Below are 18,482 nucleotides of genomic sequence, written 5' to 3'. Positions count from 1 at the left end.
TCTGATCCCCTCTATGCGCTCCTCACCACACACAGGGGCCTCCAGCCAGGGAACCACATTAATCAGCTTGCTTCAATACACAGTGAGAGAACTAAGACTTTATTTCAACAATGGAATTAATCTCAAACCAAAATCATTCCAAGCAAGGGGCCAGGTAAACAAAACAAGAGCACTGTGAGCTAATCCAGGAATGATACGAGTCGTCACATTTCCACATTTGCAAACATTCTGACTACAGATTCCCCGCAAGTATCATCTGGTTCATTTTCTCTATTATTAGTCAACCCACTTGTTAAAAAAAAAAAAAAAAAAAGACCAAATCAGGGCCAGCACCTACCAGTCCTCAGTTACAGTAAGGGCCCTGAGTGCTGCCCATCTGTGCGTGGCACCAGGGAAAAGGCTCTTCCTCCCATAGGGAGCTCAGTCAGATTTCTCCTTCTCCTTCATGTGCAGGAAGACAATGCTGAACATGAAGAGGCCCACCATCATGGAGAAGGCCCCAGCATAGTACGGGTATGCCGAGGGGATGAAGCGTTCATACTGTGTGTGCTGCAGGGGACGCACAGAAACCTAGGGGAGAAGCAGGCATTCTTTCTGAGTTTGGCAGTACGCAAGGATAGATACAATGTCCTGCATCCAACTGACTCCCTCCAATCCCCAGAACCTGTTACATTATTGAAAAGGCAAGCAAATGGTTTGTTTTCAGGATGAAACCACATTCTTCAGCCAAAAGAGAACAGCTCCAACCATGTGCACAGATCAAGCCTCTGTAACAGTAAGACTAGTTCTATGTGGGCATTCACTGTGAATGTGTAGCACTGGCCCAAAGAAGAGGTAACCACAGCCAGTTTTTTGTGGAGCTCATTTCCAAATCTCAAGAAGCAAATCAAAAGATTAAAAAAAAAAAAAAAAACAGAAGTACTGAAATTCATTGTACATTCAGATACAACACAGCTTAGCAATAATAAAAAAAACACCTATTTTTTTTTCTTGCGTAATTAATTCCCACCATACTTACCTGAGTAGAAGAGTAGAGGTGAGTATAACCCAGGCGATTATAGTCCACTTTAAACTGGAACACTCCATAGACATCCGGGAGCTTGAACTGCACGCTGTACTTGCCACCTACGAAAAAGATCGTGACAAAGTTTGACTGATACAAGCAATAGGAGAAGCTGTGAAAGCTTTCACAGGGCTTCCTGCTACAATGCCACCACACCAAGAGAGAAAACATCCCAACACAAGGCATAAGAGGTGAGGGGAACCTACCATTTCTCTTCAAGAAAGTTCTCACAAAAGGATCGATGCGGACAAACTCCAGCTGGATATCATCTCCATCAAAGGGGATCCACTTTCCATCAGAAAGCTTTTCAATTACAATGCTGTATTCCTGGAACAAACCCACAACACATTAATTGTCCCAGTAGGTTAAGTTTTCCCTCTAGTAAACACATTCTGGGTATTAGTAATCAAAGCAGCTCTCAGCAGTCAAAGAATAATGTTACATGAATGTTACATGAGTATGAACATGGATCCAGCTATACTTTTCAGCACCATGTTGCCTCCCGCCCACACAACAGAGGAACACATTCCAAGCAAGCCCCCCATGTGCAGCCTCACCACCAGATCAGTGACGGTGTAGGCATTAGGAGGTGCAAGCTCTCCCACACGGTGGTGAGACACTGCCCCAACGCGCAGCACGCCTTCTTCCTTGAACACCCAGCGGGACAAGGCAACAGCCAGCTCGTAATTACCAGTCTGTGAATACCTAGAAATGAGGGAAGACAAGGAAAACATGACAACCACTCCGAAAAACAAAACTACACACCAAAAGCAAAACCGAAGCAAGAAACAGCCATCCTGAGTTAAAAAGAATTACTCTCCAAAGTACTTCAAGGCCAAAGGAACCTATCACACACTATTTGCATTCAAGCTTCTTGCTGTTTCCAATAGCATGAACGTTTGTTGCCTATTTCCTTGATCACACAGCCCCCCAGATAAACCTCATGAAGGGATGCCAGGAGGCTGGTGTACCGTTTGGAGCCAGGAGTAGCTTTCTGCACAGCAGAACTAAAGAAAGCGTCGCTAAAGAAATCCAGAGAGCCACTGAAAACAACGCGAGCGTTGTTCCTTGCTTGGAGTCCTGCGATCAGAAGGGTGTTCTTCCCAACTGCATGTGGATACTGAAAAGAAGTACATTTAAAAGAGCATTTAGTCAACTCAGACATAATTAAAGAAGAGTTAGACAATCTCCAAGTTACCCAATTTCATTACTGCTAAAAGTTTGCTTTGAGATGGAAAAATCTGAGCACAGGTAACATGCTCCACAGTTCAACAGAAGCCAATAAACTCAGCTAACTGCTCAGAATAACCAGAAATGGGATCTACAATGTTTTCCATCTACCCGCTCCTTGGGATGAAGCCACTTAAAGGAAGTATACTTTGGAAAAACTATCAGCCTAAATCAAAGTATCATTCATGCTGGACATCTTCCCACCAACAAAAAGCAAGGAGGAAGATTCTCAGGAGACATCTGGAAGCCTGATACTTTCAAAATCAACCAACAGTTTAACCATGCAAGCATTCATTTCTCAAAGTTGCTGAAATCTAAGGGACTTGTCTAAAGAAGAGAAAAAGTAAAGGAATATACCTGAGTTATGGGTTTATCTGGGAAGAAGGAGTATGACGTAGAAGAGCCAGTCAGGATATCCAGCACCAGTGGGTTGTCGGGATCAGCCACCATCCTTGTGGGGAGAGGCACAATGAGTGGCATCAATACCCAGATGGAGATGTAGGGACCGACTAAGCTGAACAAACCTCCTTACCCTTGGATGCGGTTATACAGCTGCAGAATTTGCACACTTACAGAAATGAACTACTTTCCTCGAGATATTCTGTCAAACTTCATTAATTTATATTCAGAAACATCACTGGGGCAAAAACTAAGCTGCTCTGAAAGTTTTCTTTTGGTTATATCCAAAATGAAGGCAGATTGCTCACACTAGGCTAACCCAGCCCTTAGCTCACATCAGCACCAAGGCTTTCGCACTGCTTTCCCAAAAGCAGCCACCTGGCTGTGGCAGGTTACTTACCCGACTCCTCGGAAGAGAATGGGGTTCAGTGCCTTTTTCCCCACGATGGTGGGGGCCTTCAGGAGATTTTCAGCATCTGCTACTATAAGTGTATGCTTGGAGGAAACAAGAGAGATTTGTGTAAATGCACTGCACAGGCAAATGTATTTACATATACTTCCAGTAATTTTCAGGTTTTAGAACAGCAAACAATGGCTTCTCTTTCTATCTGAAAGTCAACTTTGTTTTTACAGGCCATCAAAACTAAACAGCTATTGTATAAACGTTACAACTTCAATAAAAATCAGAAAAATGGCCCTACAGTAAATTAAATATGCTGATACATCAGGAAATATAAAACACCCTTTTGATAAAAATAGTAACACTACAGCATTTTACTTTTCTGAGTAGCTTTCATCTTTAAAACAGGACAGCACATCCTGCTTAAATGTATCCTGGACAGCATCCACATACTGCTTAAACAGTTTCTTTTAAATAAAAAGTATTAGAGTAAGTTCAGACCTTAATAGAGGGTTTTCATGTTTAAGCACTGAATAACAAGAGGAAAGAAAACATGGAAGTATATACACTTCTACAAAGATCTCTCTCAATAGCATCCGGGACTAAAAATTACCCTTCCTGCATCTTGAAGTGTCACCTGTAAAGTTCTTCTTCTCAACCTACCACAAACAAACCAGACACACACTTCAGTGGGTGAAACAGATGCAGTGACACTGACACTCCCCAGGGCAGCAGTAAGATCAAATCCAGAAAATTCAGAAAGATGGATTCAGGGCAGAGACCCCTCCCACACACAGTGCTGCAGTATTATGCCAGCACTCTGACCGCAGCACCACTGGATGCTGCTGAGCAACACTACGTACAACTTTATTGGGAACAGCAGAGAAGGGATGGAAGGAAGGAAGGAAAATAAGGACAGAAGATTCATCCTTTACATACACATTCTCATTAACAATACTCCAAACCTGCAGACAAAGATGCTCACCTGGCCTGGATCTGATATATCATAGTTGTGATGGTCAATGACAGCTGTCCTTTCTTCATCAAACTCTATCCCACACTCACTTCCTAGCTCCCGCAGCGGGTCTCCTGAAAGGAGAACACGATTCCATTACGTGGCAGGCTCAGAAGGATGCAACCCAGTCTCAACACTCAAGATATGTTTAGCTGAGTGACACATTCAGCACTCTACCAGCCAAACTCTGAGCACTGCAACCTCCCTCTGATAAATTCCCATTCAGAATGGAAATCAAGGCCAGTTTTGTTTCTCACCCCAGGTGAGACTCATTCATTTTCTCAGAGCGCAAACCTTGACATTCATAACTGTGCACACGAAGCACATTTACTTAGGGCTCACATCTGCAAATAACCAGAGAAGAGAAATGCTTTCAAGCATTTCTCCAGCGTATCTAGGAAGCGCAAAGCTGAAGGACACTGCCCTAGGAGCTAATCAGGTATTGTGTTTTTCCCACTGCATTTATTTTTCAGGAGCTCCAAGGAAGAGGACTGCACCGCCTGCTTGCTGCAGGTATGTGTGATAGGGTGACACGTGGTGATTTGCCCCATTACCCTACAGGCACCACACTCACCAATGTCTGAGCTGGCGGCTACCAGGACACTGCCACCACCGTCAATGAAAGCAGTAATGGTCTCCACATTGATGTTTCCTCCAAAATCTGCAAGTGCACACCAACAGCTCATGACTTTGACCCACACCAGAACCTTGTTCTCCAAAACCACCCCAGAACAGTCTCCAGCACCTCCCTGAAGCACTGCTGAAGCACTTCCCCAGGTCATACCCTCAATGGATGGTGAGAAGATGATCAGGTTGTCATAAAGGAACTCCCCGTACTTGATCAAGGAGAGGCCAGCATCATCCGCAGTTCGGAAGGTGAGCTCAAAGCCCCTATCTGCAGCCATGACACACAGAATCGTTAAGTTTGGAAAAGACCACTGAGATCATCTCATCCTACAGCTAACCCACCCCCACCTCGTCCACTATGTCCCTCAGTGCCACATCTTCACAGTTCTTGGAACAGCTGCAGGGACTCCACCAATTCCTTGGGCAGTCTGTGCCCAAACATCACCACTCTTTCTGAGAAAAAGTTTTCCATAACACCAAATTGGAACCTCCCAAGCACAACCTGAGGCCGTCCCCTCTGGACCTATCACTGTTAGCTGGGCGCAGAGGCCATCCCCACCTCAAACAACCTCCTCTCTGGAGTTGTAGGGAGCAATGAGGTCTCCCCTGAACCTCCTCTTCCCCAGACTGACCCATCCCAGCTCCCTCAGCCGCTTCCCACACCACTGTGCTCCGTAGCCCCTTCCCCTCTCTGGACCCACTCCTGTGCCTCGATGCCCTTCTCGCAACACGGGCCCTAACCCTGCACACAGCACTAGGGACACGGAGCCCTCAACCCAGCGCCCCCGCGCTCTCCGCCTCACCCCACCCCGCCCTACCTGCCAGGCTGCGGAAGAAGAGCGAGTGCGTATCCCGCAGGTTGCCGTTCTCCAGCAGCACCAGGCTGCGCGGCCCAGCCCCCACCGCTGCGACTGCCGCCAGCAGCCACCACAGCCGCACCTCGGCCGCCGCCATTTTCTCGTCGGCGCGGGGCATCCTGGGAAAGAGGCGGGTGCAAGGAATCAGCCAATAGGCTCCAAGCGCAGCGCCCCGGCCGTCCAATCAACGGCGGCCAGCTCCCCACTGGAAACGGGAAGGAACGAAGGCGCCACGCGGTGCCGCCCCGCGCAGGGTTGGTATGGAGGTGCGCGTCCGACGTCTGCTGGGGGGAGCGTACCCAGCGGTAGCTCTCAGGCACCTGAGCATCTCACGTTAAGTCTTAGAAATACTGCAAAATGCGATGAAAAGCATCGTATCCTGAGCACAGCGCGACAGCGATGTCCAGGTGGTAGGGATATGGCCCAGCCCGGTTTGGGTAAAGCCCTCTTCAGCATCTGCGAGTAATGTAAACTTACAGCAATAAAAGTCGTTCTGCTACCCGAAAGGAAGCGAATCGCTTAAAAGGAGCGGTTTCAGGAGGTCTAAAAGGGGCAGCTCCTGCTTGACATAGGTCTTCAGGGCTCCTCTGCTAAAGCTGCCGGCTGGCACCAGCTGAGCACACACCTGGGCAGCCCACGCCCTGCACACAGCACCCGGTCCTGACCCTGCCATGTCCCAGCACTTCTCAGAGCCCTGGCAGGACGGGCACAGCTCACAGCTGCTTCTTCACACACAGCCAAAAGGGCTCTTTCTGGCAGGGTGATGCTGCGGCAGTGCTGGAACTGCTGACAGAAAAAAGCACAGCTTTACAGGGCTGTCCTCTCTGCAGTAATAACACATGCCCCGAACCCCATCACAGTGCTAACGATTGGGCTGACAGAGGTGCCTCGGGGAGCCGTGCAGTGATTCATCTCCAGTGAGTGGCTGAGGACGTGGATCAGACAGAGCAGTCACAAGAGCTCTTGGGAGTCTTGTCTTACAGGAGGGCAGTGCGTCTCTTGGGCAGCTCCAGATGATGAGAATCACACAAGGACCCCAAATCCCGTCAATTAAAGCTTGGTGTGAGGCTTCAGGAAAGTCAACACACCCAAGCCTAGATGCTGCCTTGCCTTGATTTCTCAAGCTTTTAAACAAGCCCTGCAATATCCCCTTTGTCGGGCTTTTTCATTAACATCAAAGTGATTTGAGATCCTAGGAGGAACAGCTTTTAAAAGGGCACCTGATTTGTTTAAACACTGCCAAAGGCACACAGAGAACGGACAGCTTAGCAGGGAATCCTGTGCCAGCTCTTCCGTTTGTATCTCCTACTTGCCCAAATTTTTGTGTAGACCCAGCAAGTTTTGTCCTCATTAAATTGTTATTCAGACTTGGTGGAAAGGCAGAAGCCTCCACTGTACACAGAAGATGACACAGCTGAGTGTGGTTCAATTGCTGTTTATTGACCTGCTGGTGAGCCCAGGAGAAGCCAGGGGATGGCACTGTGACCCCGACACTCCTCTTACCTGCGGGCAGGTGGTTTTTCTGAATGCCAGGCTCTGAAATTTTCCAGCAGCCAGACTCCTCATCCCAGACGGACTCGCACTTGATCTTCTCCAGATTGCTGTAGTTGCAGTCCCGCTGGATGAGGGACTGCACCTGATCCAGCAGCTGCTGGAAGAGCATCACGTCTCACTCCAGATTGTGGTTAGTGCTGAGATAACCGATCTTTTCCAGCTCAAACTGTCTGCAGATTTTTTATTTCTGTCTTAGCAGCTCACAGCTGGGTCATAAAAACAACAAAATGGCTAGTTGGGGTTATGACAGAGAAAGAAATGGGAGTTACTACAAGCACAGATGTTGGTTATACACAGAAATGGGAATTGGCCAGATGGTTTACGCAGAGGTGTATGATAAAACCAAAGCTTGGCAAAAGTAGATCAGCAACTTACACTTTCATTGTCCATTATGCAAGAGTGAGAAAGCACTTATAAAAGAGCAACGGTGGCAAACCAACAATGCCAAAGGGTTGTGTGATCTGGATTTATACTCAACTGAAGCCAACAATTTAACAAAATTCAAAACACAAGCAAGTTAATAAGCACTTACCGTTACCTCCCACTCTTAAAAACAAAAACAAAAGTTTCAGTGCTTTCTAATTTATAATTAATAATAAGGATGAGATTTCATCTAGAAAGAGAATTCCACATTGGGTTAAATCGAAGACTTGACACATCATTCCATAAATTACTGAGGCTTCAAATGGGTTTAAATTTAATCTCACTGTGTGTTCTGCGTCCTGCACTAACAAAGTCATAGGATTCCTATTTTAGATGAAAAGGGTGCCATATTTGTTCAGTAACCTAAATTAATCAAGTTCTTAACACGCAGATTTCACAGGTGCACATTTTTGAAACTCCCCTGATTCTGCCTCATATTATCAGAGCAAAACTGACTTTCAAGCATGCCTCAGATGTAAGGGTGCTGCTTACATATATGTATATAAATAATATGCGTTTTTATTTTTAAATATATATTTTCCCGGAAAACTTTGCACAGCTCATTTTCTTGGGTGATCAGAACCAGTGCTGCTGAGGATGTAGCGAGCGGTCTAAGTCAGTAGAGGGAGTCGCATCCTCTCCCATAACGTATGTGTTCCTCTGGGTGTCCCGTTACACAACAGGGAGACCAGCTTCTAAAACCCTCAGGGGGCCTTTGAGAAGGCTGGAGTCGTGGAACAACTTTGTTCCAACAGTTTCTAAAAATTGGAGCAGTGGAGCTGGACTCGATGATCCCTGTGGGTCCCTTCCCGCTCCAGAAATTCTGTGAGTCTAATCAACATTGTAGGTACTAATGCAGGCACACGTGTGGCATGTTAGACACAGATGCCATCATTCTGTAAACATACTGCCCTAAGGTATCTCATTAACATTAAAAAAAAATATATGGATAAGCAAAGAAGGAAAAATGGATGAGACAGTGTTGAAGTAAGGAGCGAAAAAGCCTTCCTGAGAATAATCCCAGTGGATGCTCCCTGAATCAGAAGCAGGGAGCTGTTTTTGCAGGCTCACCTTCTGCATCTTCTCCAGAAGTTTGCTCTTGGCTCAAACCTCCTCCTGGACGGAGTCGTAGATGTTAAGCAGAACCAAATCACTGCTGTCATTATCGGATTTCTGCAGCACAGTCACTAGCTGCATCCTCTGCTCATCTGCAAACTTCTGGCGTTTATGCTTCTCCTCGTCCTCATTGAGGTCTTCATTTTCAGCCTCTTCCCACCCTACCACTTGTTGTTCTAGCATCTGCAGCCTGGAAAACACAAGTGCTTTTCTTAGCTGAGCATTACAAAGAAGCATTTGTGTAGCTGTGAAGGATGAACTTCCGTACCTGAACGATGCTTGAGACAACACCATGCAGAAATAGCAACTCCTCGGGAGATTTGCTGTCCTGAGTAATCATGGCAAATTCCACATTTCATAACAGTTTGCTATATATGAACTCCATATGAGTATACATGTCAGAAACATGATGACAAAGGTGATCAGAATAACAAGTGCACCTGAGAATCTGTCTACATGCACTGAATTCCTTAAAAAAAAAAAAAAAAGACATTTTGTGGAATTTATATTTCTTGTGTGGAAAGGCTCTCAAAGCAAGCACAAGAGGTGCCGAAATGATGCAAACATATTTCAAATGGCAGATGTCGTAGTGGTAAGGCTGTAAGCCATAGTACAGTCTCTTCTTAGGAGCAGTATCAGGTAGAGTGAATGACGTGGGCTGCCTCAGCCTTGCCACCTGTGTGCACGCATAGGCCCGTGTTTCAAACCAAGCTTATCTCACATCCACACTGCACAGCCCCACACACTGACATGGGTATGAAGCAAGCCCTGCACGAATCAGGACTGCTGTTCTCACAGCACTGTGACCTTTCCAAGCAGGCAAGGGGTTTGCAGTAGCCTGAGGCAGAGTGGAACACTGCAAACTGTCTGTCCAAACGTAGTGGTGTTCTCTTTAAGCCAGTCTGAGCGCACACCACCCCTCTTTGCTGTGCCTCAGTCTGCCTTTATAAGGGCAACAGCAATTTAGTCCTGGTGATCTTACACCAGCAATAAAAATCCTGGAAGAGAGATAAATATTCAACAGAGTGCTGAGCCCAGGCATTCTCCTAATCCCTGGTGTGAATTCAGATCCCAGGCTGCTCACCCCTCATACCACTGCACTGGTGTGGCAAACAACTCCAGGCACCGCTTCCTGGTGTAGCTTGTGCCCGTTCAGACAAGGTACACTGCACTCCCGAGCTGCTAGCTCTCTTTGCGCTGACATCTGTAGCAGAGCAGATAGCTAAGGGTCACCAGCACTGGCTCAGATCGGAGAAAATCCCACTGCTGATAAAACCTCTGCTGATAATAGCCTCTTAATGATCTTCAAACCCATCTGAAAGAGCTCATTCTCCACCAGCGATGACCTGCTATTCTACTCCCCTGCAGTTGCCAGGCAGCTTTCAGTTTTGTTTGCTTAATGCAGGACTGAATCCTGCTCTGCTGACTCTCAGCCATCCTGTGGTGTAAAGCATTTAAAAGGCGACTTTGAAAATCGGTCACCTATGGAACCAAACCCTCCTGCCTAATCTGCAGCCAACTCTGATTTTAACAATGCAGTTGGCATTTTTCCTCCGTTATCACAGGAAGAAAAACTTCAGGCACTAAGACTATTAAGATTTGATATATCGTCAAAACAAATGGTTTCTTTGGAGCCATCTCCATCAACATACAGAACTCCCCACAAATTACAGACAGTGCTATCCTAGATTTGCTAATAGCTCCTTTTGAAGGTGGGAGAGGCCCAGCAGAGTGAACGTGTCATAGGAGCTCACAGAGATCAGCCATGTGGGGGACATGACCCTGCACCCCTCACACCCCAGGGATTCAGGCCCTGGGTCTAATGCTGCCAATAACATTTTGTTCCCAGGAAATTTTGATGCCAGCTCTGGCTGAAGTCTGGCAAATACTGTCAGATGCATGAGTTAAAGGCAGAAGTGATAGCGATCTCAGTGACAATGGAGAGTCTTTCAGGAGAACTCTCAATGAGAGTTCTCTCATAATTATGGCATTAGGCAACAGAGTACTGCACCTAGCAGCTATTGATCTGCTCCAAATGGACACAGTTAATCTGGGGATAAAGAATGTACATCTGTTTGATTTTGCATCACACAGAACACATAGCTGAAGCTCAGAAGTCATACTGCCATGCAAGAACAGGATTGCTTCTTGCCTGTGTGCAACAGGAGGCAGTTATCAGAAGCAGGCGCTGACCTGCAAGCAGCTGCTGCTGGTCCACAGGTGCTGAAGTCCCATCTGCTATGACAGCCTCCTCTGCTCCAGCATTCCTATTGCCATGACCTCGCACAGCTTGAGGCACTGCTGAGTCCTGAGGACAAGAAGAGACGAAAGGCTGCAGCTCTGAAAAGATGCAGGGTGAGTCCTGGGAGAGACGATGTGTGACACTGCCCATTTGGGTTTCTTCAGCCAGGCAGGGAGCAGTGGAATGAAGGCAACCTTGAATGATGTCAGTTCTTCATCTGCTGCAGGAGGAGAGTCTTCAGGCAAAAGTGTCTCAACAGGATTAGTCTCAGAATTCACAGCAGCTGAAGAATAAAAGAGCAAATACCTGCAGTGTAAATAGTGAGCTCTGCATAGAACATAAATCTGTGAAAACATTACAAAAACTTCCCCAAAAGCTGAAAGCTGTTTGTTCAGCTGGGAGGAGAAGTCTGTTATTTACCTTCTTAGGCTGGTAAGTAAAAACCATCAGAGACCCAGCGGGCATGTCAGGCAAGGAACACAGATCTTACAGGGCTGGGAAAGCCCTGAACCTCACATTCACATAGAAACCTATTTCAGAGGCCTAGGGGGTACATGCTTGTAATCAGAGTGGAAAAAATAAACCTTTCACCTTAGAAAGTGATAGCATCAAGAATTAAGAATACGGTTGCAAGAATTAATATTGGACAATATGTGCTGTGTAAGCACATTACAAAACATGCTCCGAGGCACTGCAGGAGTATAAATGAAAAATGATTATGAATAGGATAGCTGAGAACCTTTTATAGGTACGTGACAGGAATACCTGCCCTCCAGCAAAGCGATGGTGTTGATAATCCACCAGGAAATCAAGAGCTGCATCAGATTTGTATGCAATGGAAGATACTGCTGCAGCCACCCTTGTCTGGGGCATGTGGGTTGTGGGAAGCCAATCAGATCAAGACAGTGCTGCTGCCTGCTGAGACAGCTCCGCAGCGCAAACCTCTGTTCTAGAGGAATGCTGCTCTAAGGCAGAGAAAACTTACAGCTGCATGGGCAAAATTGTATTTTGTTGCCTTAGGGCTTGCAGGGCAGCAGGGCCAGGCTGGTCTTGACATGGAAAAGAGCTCAGAGAAAGAGGAAAGAGGACAAAGCTGGAACAGAGTCTTGCAAATGGACCAGAAGGGGAAGTCACTCCTGCTGTCAATAAGGGAGAGGTAAAGCAAGGGCTGCAACACTTGCTGCAGCAGTTGTCAGTGCCACTTCAGAGGCTGCAGTGGCTGCCACAGCTCTGAGTTTGCAAAAAACCCTCTGTTTCAGCTCATTCCCAAAGTCACCCCACAGTGTCTGAACAGCACCAGGGCACCATCACTCTGTGTTGTGCACTCTGCCTAATCTGCACCTGCTTCCTTCCTGAGGTTCTCTCCAAGGGCAGACAGTCTGAGACCACAGCAGATCCTCAGGTTACTGATGCCCTCTTCAAGGCAGGCACAGGACTTCTGCTCTGCTTCAGAACTGGCCTTTAGCTGGGTCAACATCTCTTCATCTTCCGGAAGGGCACAGCAGAGAGTCTGGTGCAGCAGCACCACTCCTGACTGTACACGAGGTTACAGCTTACATCCACCCCAATAAAACTGTACTCATTGACATTTTCCTGTGGCTGAAATGGGTGCAGTATTGATGAAAGGTGTTTGGGCAGAGGTGGTGTCCTGGAAAGGGCTTTGTAACAAGTGAGGACAAAGTTCACTTCCTTCTGGCCCCTCTTCTTCTATTCTCTCTACCAACTCCTCATTCTTTCTCCTGGCTCCATCTCTCCTTCCCATCCTGCTGTTCCTAATGCCTTTCCCTGCTGCTTTCTTCCCTCCATTGATAGAACAAATCTAAGCATCACTTGTAGTTCACTCTTCTTGTTATATGTGCTTCAAAGAAGTCGTGGAAAGCCCCACTCATCTGGAGATGGAGTGAAGTGAACAGTACTGAGAGGAAATGGTATTGTAAATAATGTCTCCAAGAACATATATTTTGACCATAAGAAAAGGCCAAGGACCAAAAAAAAAAATGATGAAAAGTATACCAGAAAGGCTGAACCACACACCTCTATGCCCTATTTGTAGTACGTACTATAAAAATCCACAAGTTTCAGTCAAAGACAATAGGACATATCCCCTCCTGACTTACTTCTCTGATCAGCTGCTTGTCTGCTTCAACATCTTACTGGGGCTGGGGGAGGGGAGCTGGCTTCCCTTCCAAGTGAGTGGCCTCAGCAGGTGGAAGCCCTGCAAAGCAAAGCAGCAATAAAAATCATGCACAGTCACTGGGTGAGATTGTCTGTGAAATGCCTGGAAACAGAACAAAGAAGCTAGCTGCCAGCAAAGAATATCGCCATCCACATGCTCCTTTGCACTGCACTTGTGTGCCAGCATCTGTGCTGCTAAAAACACCCACTGTTCTCCAGCTTCAGAGGTGTGGGGAGAGGAATCAGCGCCGAGCAGAGCAGGAGAGGTTTAAGTTCCAAGTATATTAAAGCAAATATAAGTCTGATCTCTGTCAGAGTAACGGGAGATCTGTTTCCCAGGTTATGCTAACAGATTTGGAAGATAAAATATACTGGGAAGGAGATTAAAAAGTGCAAGGAAATTCCTCCTGTCTGCCCAGCTGTTTCTGAAAGGTAGCATAAAAGGGAAAAGAGAAAAATCCTTCAGCCTCTCCTAACAGTTGACCTTTGTCAGGGGACAACTCTTAAGAGGTGATCAGGTCCCTAAAGATTGCTCGCACCGCTTTGCTCCCAGGTTTCCTAGTCCTACTGCACAGCACAGTGGGCCTGCTGAGGGCGAATACTCGAGGAGGAGACGGGGCATTCTCTAAGGAGTGCTGTTAGCAAGGCAAAAACTCTTCCTGTAGTGCCAAAAATTCGCAGTTCAGGATAACAGGAACTGAATGCTAATTTAAAATATATATATATGTATAATAGTATTTAATTGTATTTAATTCTACATTGTCATTTCTCCACCATCTTTGCTCTGCCAGCTGAAATCCCTTTTCTGTTGACCAAATTCTACCCAGACTGACCAATAAGAATTAAGGATTTGAATCCTATCAGCATTTTCTAACAAAATTAGTCATTATTGAAAGCTAGAGAAAATATTAGAGAATTGAGATGTTCTTTACTGCTAGAATAAGGTCATTTTGGGAACAGTAAAGGAAGAGCACATTACCAGACTGGAGACCTCTTCCTGCAATGGGTGAGGTGAGATCTGGTGAGCACTTTACTTGCAAAACCACTTTTTTTGGTCAAAGATAAAACAGCTCTGGGGCTGCTGAGGTTTTCCTACTTGACAAGTTATTCACATTCATCTGTTCAGCTAGAATGCCCTTCAGCTTCTTAATCTCCTCTTGATATCCCTCAGCAGAACATCCTTGGGGTCCTCACTGATACAGGACTTGTTCTTGATGTTTTTCCCTCAATTTACATAGCACACGGTACTGAGGCTTTCATCATAGCTGATGTCAGCTGGAGATAAACCTGTTATCATCAGGGCCTTGGTATTCCATCCCAGGGAGCCTTGCAGCAGCTTGGTCAGCTTTCAGTCACAGTAGGGGATGTGTTTGCACCTGCCATCAACCAGGACTGAGAGCAGAGAGGGAAAGGTTGATTTTGGTGGCCTCTTTGCTCTGCTCTCCTGTAGTTCCAGTTTCTGACTGTCTCCTGCTTCCTGCCAGGTCCACTACATTAAGTTTTGCAGCCCTGAGGTGGTCCTGCCCTCTCCCATCTGGCAAGAAAATCATTCCAAGTTAGGCTCTTCTCAGGAAGCAGCATCTCAGTGGTCAAGAACCAGAACAGGCACTTAATATGATGACACAAGTCTCTTGTTACTAAGGCAGACACTTTAGGAACCCTTCAATTTCACTAGCTCCTCAACATACTCAACTTCATACCAAGCTTGCATCAAATCACAGCATATTATCCACAGCACTCAGATCTCAGTGCCCCAATCATTCCTTGTGATGGCATCCCAAGTTCAAGGGAATTGCTTCTTCAGCGCTCCGAGCACCGATTTCCACCAGAGAACATCACAGTTTGAACCAAGTCCGCTCTCTCCCAGGCAGAATTCTACAAAACATCACCTTGAATTTAGTCAAGAGTTAAACTTTATGGATGTGGAGGACACGTAAACATGAACAATGAATAATCTGACACACAGGGGAAAGTTAGAAGTTTACAAGTAGGCATGAAAAATAAAGGAAACTTACTGCCCTGGGATATTTCACTTACAGTTACAGCAGAGGATCATTAACTGCAGAGCTTGCCATTTGCAGCAGAGCACTGTTTCACACCACACTTTCTGGCATGTTTGGACATGGAAGAACTGAGGAAAAAACAAACAACAACAACAACAAAAAGAAAAACAGAGTTTAAACAGAGCACTCTCTCACCATCTTTTCTGATTCCTGGGGTGAGTGGGCTGTCACAAAACGTAGGTTTTCTAACTCTTTCCTTCCCTGTCCTCACTTATGTAGACAATTAAGAAGTTGCTTTGGTTGCTGTTGGTCCTTCTACCCAAGGAGGCTGTTTGCTTCCATTGCGGAGCTTTGTGGTTTGTTTCCATCTTGTAATGAGGTCCCCAGACTCTCCTTAAAACACTTGCACGTATTGCCTGTCTCGTCCCCACACAGCCCATCAGCTGCTCCTGGTGGCAGAAGCACTGGCCCGATCTAAAACGTCTTTCTGCTGAGCAAATCAATCCCTAAGCACAACATAAAGGGATAAAATAGCTGCTACTCTAAACACCCTAAGCATCAGATGGTACCTTGAGTGCTTCATACATCCACAGTCAGAGCCCCGTGCTCACCATCATCCTCTTTCTGAACTTCTACTTGGAAACAAAGTTCATGTAGTTGTGAGGAGCTCCTTTAAAATATTAAGTGCCTGCAAATTATAACATCCTGCATATGGAACTGGAAAATAAGTTGGAACTTACCCGTCATCTTTGAGAAGCCTAAAGATGACAACATAAATACCAATTAATTTAATAGCCCTGCACCCAACACAAAACAGGAGTGTAAACACTTCATTTTCCTCGTTAGCCTTGAAGTTGGGGTTTGACATACGCATATAATGCGAGGATTAGCATCCACCGGCTGTGCTAATTGAGACATTCTGTAAGTCCAACATACACCACTTTGGGCAGATGAAAATGAGATACTCTCATCAGCATCTGGAACTACAGTTTAAGAAGACATTATACAACTTTCCCCATGGCTGAAACACCTGAAGAGAACACAACCAAGCTGTTCAGGGCCCCAGCTGGGATCAAGGATGAAGGATACAGGAGATTAATTCCTTTCTTAGTCCCTGAGCTTTCCCAAGCTTTCAAGGTCCTTGTTCAGATGCAGTAGGCTGCTTTATCAGCTAAAGAAATGCCAGCTGAAATGAGATACTTGGTAAAGGAAAATTAGTCACTAAAACATCATTAAGGGACTCTTTTATTCCATCTTTAAACCCAGATTAGCTGTTTGCCTAAAAGATGTGCCCCATAGTTAAGCTAAATGAAGGAATCCTTGGGTGAATTCTAAGAGAGGTCAGACAAAGGAGAGAAGGATGTAAGTTTCTCCAGGCTTTGCACTGTCTGAGCTCCAAGGCACTGTATGGGCTGTCAGTTCCAGCAGCCTTCGCTAGAAATAAAGGCTTTAGAAGATTAAAGAAGGAGAACAAAATATGTTTCCAGATTGACTGCAAGACATTTCAGCTCCAAGGGGAACTGAGGAGAAAAGACTTTGAATATTCAGCCATCTCACTCTGCAAAGCATGCCAGCGTCAGGGCACCACGCTGATTTCTGTGGACCGAAGTCATGTAGGCTCCAATTTCTGCTGGGAGCTGACTGGCTGGATTCCACCACTCCTGTGGACGCAGCACATCCAGCACCTACCTACGGTGCAGATTTCCATACAGATTGTAAAGACGGAGCAGGAAGAGTCCTTGTTCATCACAGTGTTCCTCCAGACTGCCTCCACAATCTGCTCACACTGCACCACACTGTGCACAGGGTGCAGGGAAAGCCCCTCCATGCACAACACCTTCTCCAGGTGCTCCTTCAGCTGCAAGCAGGGACAGCACAGCACAAGTCAGAATGGGAGCAAGGCTGCAGAAAGGGGCACGGAGGGCTGTCCACCAGTTTTCAGACCACGCAAAAAGAGGGAACCACCTTTACATCCAAAAAGAGTGAACATTACGAGTTTGCTGATGGATTCAGCCATCTCCCAGGACACAAGCAACCCAGCTTCTCTGCACCAAGCTGCCTTCTACCACCCCTATTATTAAGCAGCATATTTTAAGAAGAACTAAAATGTTTTTCACCTATTATGGCAAAATCTCTAATATATATCATCAGTCATAGGGAGCTTTTTAAAACCAAAGCGCTGATTCAATAATCAGAGGTATTGTTACCAGTGCTGTACTGAACCCCTCCGCTCTGAGAGGGCGTCTTGTTCGCACCAACACAGTTCCCCAAATCATACCTGTAACACAGGCAGACTACATATTTTTTTTTTCCTCCAGATGAATTCATTTATCTGATGCTCTAAAATCACATCGAGGCTCCTGGGCAGTGTTGAACAACTAATGGCATCTTTTCAAAACCATTGAAGGAATCACTAAATCGTGCAGAAGAAAACATGCAGCGTGCTGAGAAATGATTGAGGTGTTCAAAGTGTTGAACGGTCCATCAAACCTACATAAAAAAAACCCACAAAACAACTGAGAGCACTGCACTCCCACATGAGCCCCTTCTGAAACTCCCTCCACGCTGGGAATTTCAAATGAGAGGAATTCATTTGCACCAGCTGTGTTACACCCCACATCTTCTGAGCTCATAACGAGAACTCAGTCGTGTCAGCAGGGATATCAATATACAGTTGTCACCACTCAGTGTCAGGGATGTGATAGATCACAGAATGGTTTGCGTTGGAAGGGACCTGTAAAGGCCATCTGGTCCAACTCCCCTGCAGCAACCAGGGACACCCACAGCTCCTTTGGGTGCTCAGAGCACAGATAATGCCTTTGGCGGTGTAACCTCCGAACACCTCTGGATGCTTCAGTGATGCTACAAGAAGAGATGTAAAAAAAATCTGGGCATTATGGAGCAAATCCGTCTGAAAACTGAACTCAGCAGGATGTTAGCCTTGTTCTATGTCACTGCAAAGCTGTGCCTGCCCAGAATTAACCAGTTCCAGAACCACAGCCAGGTGGCTGCACACCATGACTTCTGACTGTGCTACAGGAGAGCGCTGTGGTTGGCACAGCTGCATTTGAGGGTGCCACAAAGCCCTTCCCAGGGCTGTCTAACAGCCTGGCTGTGCCGTGCTCCCACCAGAGCTCCTACCACCTGCTCTTCTCTCACAGAACTGCATTCCACAGCAGGCAGCCGAGCCTTGGGGCTTCAGACTCTAAAAAATCACTGATGTTAAAAGGCAAAGGAACTAAAACAGGGGATTTCAGAGAATAGCAGGCTTTGGAACTCAGAAGAAAGCCGTGGGTCAGCCCAGGCCTTCTGTCTCCAGAGGACACGGCTGGACCCGTTGCTCAGAGGAGGCAGTGGGAGCCAGTGGCTGTCCCCAGA

General features: G+C 46.3%; 2 protein-coding genes across 2 annotated transcripts; both read right to left on the bottom strand.

Annotated features, from left to right (window-relative positions):
- Window positions 1–83: 83 nt before the first annotated feature.
- Window positions 84–5,712, bottom strand: DDOST (dolichyl-diphosphooligosaccharide--protein glycosyltransferase non-catalytic subunit). The gene is made up of 11 exons (NM_001168008.2): window positions 5,553–5,712; window positions 4,892–5,002; window positions 4,682–4,768; window positions 4,078–4,181; window positions 3,093–3,187; window positions 2,651–2,744; window positions 2,035–2,183; window positions 1,621–1,768; window positions 1,270–1,390; window positions 1,019–1,125; window positions 84–570 (listed from the first exon to the last, which is right to left on the bottom strand). The coding sequence occupies exons 1-11, from the start codon at window positions 5,707–5,709 to the stop codon at window positions 421–423; spliced, it is 1,323 nt and encodes a 440-aa protein (NP_001161480.1). The 5' UTR covers window positions 5,710–5,712; the 3' UTR covers window positions 84–420.
- A 24-nt stretch (window positions 5,713–5,736) lies between these two features.
- Window positions 5,737–17,346, bottom strand: KIF17 (kinesin family member 17). The gene is given in 8 exon segments (XM_025142564.3): window positions 5,737–7,315; window positions 7,317–7,351; window positions 8,640–8,874; window positions 8,953–9,153; window positions 10,878–11,209; window positions 13,044–13,141; window positions 14,081–14,976; window positions 15,139–17,346. Coding segments are annotated over 4 exon segments (828 nt in total). The 5' UTR covers window positions 8,979–9,153; window positions 10,878–11,209; window positions 13,044–13,141; window positions 14,081–14,976; window positions 15,139–17,346; the 3' UTR covers window positions 5,737–6,783.
- Between the last annotated feature and the right edge of the window lie 1,136 nt (window positions 17,347–18,482).

The sequence above is a fragment of the Gallus gallus genome, chromosome 21 (genome assembly GCF_016699485.2).
Source record: "Gallus gallus isolate bGalGal1 chromosome 21, bGalGal1.mat.broiler.GRCg7b, whole genome shotgun sequence".
Taxonomy (NCBI): domain Eukaryota; kingdom Metazoa; phylum Chordata; class Aves; order Galliformes; family Phasianidae; genus Gallus; species Gallus gallus.
Note: the sequence above shows the minus strand (reverse complement) of the source record. Positions and strands in the feature narration are given on the sequence as shown.